We start from the raw sequence: 7548 nt of genomic DNA on the forward strand, positions 1-7548 counted from the left end.
ACTGTATACAGACAACCAGTGTCTGTCCCCTCCCTTGTCACCAGTGTCTGGCTTTAAACAGACAACCAGTGACTGTCCATTGCCTTGTCACCAGTGTCTGACTGTATACAGACAACCAGTGTCTGTCCATTCCCTGGTCACTAGTGTCTGACTGTATACAGACAACCAGTGTCTGTCCCCTCCCTGGTCACCAGTGTCTGGCTGTATACAGACAACCAGTGACCGTCCCCTCCCTGGTCACCAGTGTCTGACTGTATACAGACAACCAGTGACTGTCCCCTCCCTGGTCACTAGTGTCTGACTGTATACAGACAACCAGTGTCTGTCCATTCCCTGGTCACAAGTGTCTGGTTGTATACAGACAACCAGTGACTGTCCATTCCCTGGTCACCAGTGTCTGTCCCCACCCTGGTCACCAGTGTCTGTCTCCTCCGTGGTCACCAGTGTCAGACTGTATACAGACAACCAGTTTATATCCTGATACTGAAGGTTTGCTCCTACAGGAGTTATTTCGTCAATTTCAGCAACTCAACAAAGAACTTGCAGAAGCTAATCGGGAACTATTTCTACCAGACATTTGACTTTGTGGAGGACTACAGCATGGAGGTAAGTGACTGCCTGTACTGAACCTTCAGAATGACATAGCTGTGGAGCAACTTGAATCCTCCTTTGATGTAGGAAACATACAAGGCAGAACATTTCTGTTGCAGACAATATTTCTCACCTTACCAAGGCTGTCTTGCTTAATCGATGAAGAGTGGCTGCGTCCAGATACATTCCATCGCTGGGACATTTTCAAGTCACCTGACTTGCAACGATGTGTGCCCCTGTACAATGCATCTTCCAGACTTAGAGAATGTGTTCCCGGGCCATGGAAGATAAGACCACCTGGTTAGTAAGCATGATGATAGTCCACCAAACACATCAAAGTCATGTTCCAAGTCCTCAACGCTTGCACGTCAAAGTCAGGCTCTGAGTGCACATTCAACAGACACATCATGGTCAGGCTTCGAGCGCACATTCAACAGACACATCATGGTCAGGCACAGAGCGCACATTCAACAGACACATCAAAGTCAGGCTCTGAGTGCACATTCAACAGACACATCAAAGTCAGGCTCCGAGCGCACATTCAACAGACACATCATGGTCAGGCACTGAGCCCACATTCAACAGACAAGTCAAATTCAGGCTCCGAGCGCACATTCAACAGACACATCAAAGTCAGGCTCTGAGTGCACATTCAACAGACACATCATGGTCAGGCTCCGAGCGCACATTCAACAGACACGTCAAATTCAGGCTCCGAGCGCACATTCAACAGACACATCAAAGTCAGGCTCTGAGCTCACATTCAACAGACACGTCAAAGTTGAGCCCCAGGCATACATTCCACACTCACACATAAAGTCAGGCTCCTACACATGAAACACATATCAAAGTCTGGCTCCAAGCACATGCTCAATGCACAAACATGATGTCAGGCTCAATGCACACAAATCCACTTTAAGCTAGATATGACAACACAGTGTACAGGGTTACGCAGCACCAAACTGGTGGTGTCAAGGATACTTCCTTGTGTCAAACTTTGATGCTACCCAGCAACTGTATATGTCAGTTGTAATAACCATCAGTATTGGAAACATTTGCTGACAGTTTTCCTGCAATAGGACAGCTTAAGTAGAGTTTACTTATCCCACACAATATGTTACTTCACCCTTCCATTTTGGCCAGTATCAGACACTGACTGTGCAGATGAAGAGGTGACGGAGGGCAATGTACAGAAGAAGATAATGCCATGGCGTTTGATGACACCAGATGAAGATTCCCACCCAGACAACAAGATGAATTTGAAGAAAGTTCACAAAGCTGGAGGACTTATCCTAGTCACTTCACTTATTGACAAGTTACCCAACTTGGGAGGTGAGTTGATGAGTGCCCTCAGGTGCCTCTAGAGGAATTCCATCCACTTCATGACCATGATATGTCATTAAGACAATATTAATATGCTTTCAGTGCACTTTTAATGTTATCTAGAAAAAAATATTTTCCCAGAAAATAATTATACTTCCGACTGATGAAAAAAACAGAAATTGTCTGCCTAAAAAAACATATCATTGCAAAAAAACAAATCAGGCTCACAATTTTAATTAAATAAATGTCTGGTTTTAGCAGATTTTGCTGAAAAATATGTCCAGTATCCACACAAAATCTCAGCCCCCCCCCCTGAATATCAAATGGCAAATGGTCCATCCCTGAAGATATTTTTGTATCATCATGTATATTTGAGAAAACACTGTAATATTTCACAGGTCTCTGCCGTACAAGTGAGATCTTCGGAGTGTCAGAGTTCATTATTGGGAATCTTTGCTTCATTGAAGACCGGGCCTTCCAGTCACTAAGTGTTACAGCACACAAGTGGATTCCTATCACTGAGGTAGATATATGTCACTGATACCATGGATTGCCCTGAGGGTAGATATAGGTCACTGAGGTACAACTGACTGCCCTGAGGGTAGATATAGGTCGTTGAGGTACCACTGACTGCCCTGAGGGTAGATATAGGTCATCGAGGTACCACTGACTGCCCTGAGGGTAGATATAGGTCATTGAGGTACCACTGACTGCCCTGAGGGTAGATATAGGTCATTGAGGTACCACTGACTGCCCTGAGGGTAGATTTAGGTCATTGAGGTACCACTGACTGCCCTGAGGGTAGATTTAGGTCATTGAGGTACCACTGACTTCCCTGAGGGTAGATATAGGTCACTTAGGTACAACTGACTGACCTCATGATAGATATAGGTCATTGAGGTACCACTGACTGCCCTGAGGGTAGATATAGGCCACTGAGGTACCTCTGACTGCCCCTGAGGGTAGATATAGGTCACTGAGGTACCACTGACTGACCTGGGTGTAGATATAGGTCATTGAGGTACCACTGACTGACCTGATGAAAGATATAGGTCACTGAGGTACCACTGACTGCCCTGAGAGTAGATATAGGTCACTGAGGTACCACTGACTGACCTGGGTGTAGATATAGGTCATTGAGGTACCACTGACTGCCCTGAGGGTAGATATAGGTCATTGAGGTACCACTGACTGCCCTGAGGGTAGATATAGGTCACTGAGGTACAACTGACTGCCCTGAGGGTAGATATAGGTCATTGAGGTACCACTGACTGACCTCATGATAGATATAGGCCACTGAGGTACCACTGACTGACCTCATGATAGATATAGGCCACTGAGGTACCTCTGACTGCCCCTGAGGGTAGATATAGGTCACTGAGGTACCACTGACTGCCCTGGGTGTAGATATAGGTCACTGAGGTACCATTGACTGACCTGATGATAGATATAGGTCACTGAGGTACCACTGACTGACCTGATGATAGATATAGGTAACTGAGGTACCACTGACTGCCTTGAGGGTAGATATAGGTCACTGAGGTCACAGTTACTTGGACTGTGAAATGGAGTAAACAGTGTTGAGAACTTTGTCCATGTGCTTTGTCTTGTTGCAGGTGCCTGGCCACAGATTGCAGGAGTTCCTGCAGGCTAAGCGTAGGGACGGGTACACACTAGTTGGCGCAGAGCAGACAGCTAACAGCGTGTGTCTCACACAGTACAAGTTCCCCCAAAAGACCTTACTGCTACTAGGGTAGGTAACATTCCACTTTTAACCATATTGTGAGAATGCTGCACGGATGACAATCAATGTCTAGTTAAGTATATTTGGTATTCAAATGAATAAATCTTCTGTTTGGTAGAAATGAGAAAGAGGGCATTCCAGTCAACCTGATCCAGCTGCTGGATGTCTGTGTGGAGATCCCCCAGCAGGGCATCATCCGCTCTCTCAACGTCCACGTAAGTGGGGCCCTGCTTGTGTGGGAGTATGCCCGGCAGCAGATGGATGCAGCCACGGCAACCTTGTAGCCAGACTACACATGATGTCAGTCAACGTCCACATGAGTGGGGCCCTGCTTGTGTGGGAGTATGCCCGGCAGCAGATGGATGCAGCCACGGCAACCTTGTAGCCAGACTACACATGATGTCAGTCAACGTCCACATGAGTGGGGCCCTGCTTGTGTGGGAGTATGCCCCGGCAGCAGATGGATGCAGCCACGGCAACCTTGTAGCCAGACTACACATTATGTCAGTCAATGTCCACATGAGTGGGGCCCTGCTTGTGTGGGAGTATGGCCGGCAGCAGATGGATGCAGCCACGGCAACCTTGTAGCCAGACTACACATGAAGTCAGTTAATTGATGCCCTGAGTGAGATACAGTGAGGACTACTTCCCTGTCTAGAGGCCCGATGTGTGCAGGTGATGCCCCAGCAATGATATCCTGGACAGAAGTGTTCCTTCTGACAATATGTACTGAATGAGTAGATGCTGGTGTATGCTGCAGCCTGCAGCCTGCAGTTTTATAATTAAATCATGACAACAGTATATTTGACCACAGTCTTGAATGGTGGTGGTATTGTTTTTGTACAAGCACATTTAAAGTTGTATCAATATTTGAAAAAATGGACTACATGTTGCTATTTATGGTTTTCTGAGCTGGTAGGAAGCTAAACTTGCACATGCACAACATAAGCCATCATACAGCCTATCAGATGTGAAACACTTCCAGTTTTCTAACTTGCAATAGCACAGACTGGTGTCCAGAATATTCACAGCACCTGCAGAGTACCTGGTGAAGCCACCAGTTGCATCAACAATTCTCCTGTACATAGCAGAGTGAACCATGCGATGGAGGTAGACCTTGGTGTTGAGGTGCCATGGCATTGTACAATGGCAGCACAATGGTTGACTCATGTGTAGGACCATGGTGAGTCATGATGTTATGATGGTTTAGGATGTGCTGTACAAGTCAAGCATTATGGGGACTGGAGTAGTCTTGCTAAAAGATGTATCATTGGTGTCAAGCAGAAGACTGCAAAATGTGTGATCTGATGACTGATGCTATTGCCTGGGCCAGTATTGTTGATGATGAGTACAACCTGCTGGTTCAGACCAACTGCACCCCATATACTGATGATTGGACCACTCCATGAATCACTCTCGGCAACACAAGCATCACATGCTCCTCCTCCTTACCCTCAGGCAAACACATCATGGGAGGTTTTAACGATGTAAGGGTCAGCATGCACTAGTCGGCAGTTTGTCCCTTGCCTGGTGAGGAGGGGATGCGGGAAATCGGACATACTCATGGAATTCTAAGAAACCCAACTACATGCAGTAGTCTGATAAGGTCAAGAGTAAGATCATCCTGATCACCACTGCACTGGACGAGGTACCTGGTTGTCTTGTAGAATTACCTTTTTAGGAATGTGGCCAGCACTGTTAGAAAGTAAATGCATGTAAACCAGAACAAGCTGCGCATAAGGGAGTGGGGAGTTGAGAGCTTAAGTCTTGATGTGAAGACCTGCAAGAATAAAACGTCCAGGAACCTAAGACGGACTTGTGTTGTTGATATCGGAGAATCTGGCTAAGTAAAAACATCTACGAGGGATACAAGCAAATGTATAATGATGTGTATCACTCTCTCCGTCTCTGTCAAACTGTGCTGTGGAAGTACAATATCAACTCTGATTTAAGACGTTCTCCATTGCAAGTCTGGACCAGACAATCCATTGATTAACATCATAAACATTAATCTATGCAATTGGGATACAATGACATGCTATCAACCAGGTCCAGCCTGATCCACCGATTCATTCAGTCATCTCTTACCACAATTCTATATTGCTGGGGACCTATATTCTTACTCTGAATCCCCAGGTTTTTTTATGTTGCAATGCCAAGTGTCGTCTGTTTTGGTGTAGGTGCTGTCGGAAATAGAAATTTGATATGCATAGACATGATAAACTGAAAAAGTCTATTAACAACCCTTCTGCGTTCTGGACACAAATACGATCTCAAGAATAGATCTACAGATAACATAACAAAATCACAGTGGCTTAGTCATTTTAAGAAGGTTTTTTTAAAATGTTGCAATATTTACTACGACAATTGATGATTAAAATTATTTTAGTGATAGCTACACGGATGTTGAAGTTTTGCTAGATTCACTCATTGTTGAAAACGAAATATTAGAAGCGATAAATCACCTCAAAAAGGGAAAAGCAGCTGGTCCTGATGATGTTGTTATCGAAATGTTGAAGTGTTCCTGATTTGAAGTTATGCCTTTTCTTTGCAGATGTTTCAATAAGTTATTTGAAAATGGAGTTTTCTACAACATTTGGTCTTGTTCTTTAATTATTAAATCCCCCTGCCTAAAAAGGAGACAGGAGTGAGGCTGTATTTTGAGTCCGATCTTATTTTCATTTTTCATTAATGAATTATATTACGAAATAGCTGCCAATGGTAAACGTGGTATCCAAATTTTTCCAGATTTGATAGAAATATTAGTGCTACTTTTCGCAGACGATGTCATTTTAGTGTCAGATACTGTTGTTGGTCTACAAAGGCAAGTGACTATTTTAAGTACATACACGTAAGAATGGAAATTATCAGTAAATTTTGGAAAAACTAAGATTGTGATCTTTAGAAAAGGTGGTCATACGATGGTCAGTCAATATTGTAGATCACTATTCATATTTTGGAATTTGGTTCTCACACACAATGAATTGGAAAATAAAATGTGCCCTTGACTTGTCCTTGCGTGCAAAGAGAGCTTTAATAATTGTAATGTCTATTGCTCACGAAGTTGGAACGATGTTACCTAATATCTTGTTTAAGCTTTTTGATACCCAGACACAACTCTGAAGTATGGGGATTTCAATGTTATGACTGTTTAGAGAAGGTGTACTTATTAGCATGTGAGGTGAGGTGAAATTGGATTTAACGTCGCGTCCAAGATTATTGCACTTATATAGCGACGTGCATGCTCGTGTGGGTGTGTGGCTGCTTGTACTAGTCCGGACTAAAGCCGATTTATAGTGCTAGCTCACTGAGATACCATGCCGCAGTTTAACAAGAATATCCCACTCAGACACAGTATACGGACTCCGAGCCGACCAGTCCTTGTTTTAGCCCCTTTATGCCGAGCGCCAGACAGGGTAACAACAAGTACCATCTTTTAACGTCTTTTGGCATGACGCGGCCGGGGATCGAACCCCGTACCTTCCGCTCTCCGGGCGAACGCTCTACGACTAGACCAAGGAGGCGGTCCCTTATTAGCATGTAGAAAGTTTCTTTGTGTCGGATCTTCTACACCAAATTGTATGGTTTTATTGTGAACGTGGTAGATAGGCATTATATTTTTTCTCTCATATTAGAAGTTTACAATACTGGTTTAAAATCCTCCATATGCTTAGGGGGCCTAGTCGTTTAAGGCGCCGCGATTCGCTGTGCAGAGTTGCGTCCATTGGGCACGCCAGAAACCTATGATTGTGGGTTCTAATCCCGGTTCGCCCCGATTATGTTTCTAGGTTTGTCAGCACCATACCCGATTATAACATGCTTCTACATTTAGATAACGGGAAAGAATACTTGGACATCGCATATGAGAAATGTTTTATTTTCTCATTGAT

At 44.3% G+C, this 7548-nt stretch overlaps 1 protein-coding gene across 5 annotated transcripts in view; it reads left to right on the top strand.

The window, feature by feature from the left end:
* The window catches only part of LOC124118859 (probable methyltransferase TARBP1), a 65090-nt gene extending 59623 nt beyond the window's left edge, over positions 1-5467 (top strand). For 2 of the 5 annotated variants that reach the window (XM_046481139.2, XM_048403035.1), the window contains 6 exons: positions 525-606; positions 711-891; positions 1735-1923; positions 2313-2437; positions 3531-3667; positions 3777-5467. In XM_046481139.2, the coding sequence (XP_046337095.2) occupies positions 525-606; positions 711-891; positions 1735-1923; positions 2313-2437; positions 3531-3667; positions 3777-3942 (880 nt within the window). In that variant the 3' untranslated portion in view covers positions 3943-5467. The remainder of the gene's footprint in view (positions 1-524; positions 607-710; positions 892-1734; positions 1924-2312; positions 2438-3530; positions 3668-3776) is intronic. The other 3 variants (XM_048403033.1, XM_046481140.2, XM_046481141.2) reach the window with 3 other exon arrangements.
* The last annotated feature ends 2081 nt before the right edge of the window (positions 5468-7548 follow it).

Source organism: Haliotis rufescens, unplaced genomic scaffold, assembly GCF_023055435.1.
Source record: "Haliotis rufescens isolate VD_foot unplaced genomic scaffold, xgHalRufe1.0.p SCAF_3, whole genome shotgun sequence".
Taxonomy (NCBI): Eukaryota; Metazoa; Mollusca; class Gastropoda; order Lepetellida; family Haliotidae; genus Haliotis; species Haliotis rufescens.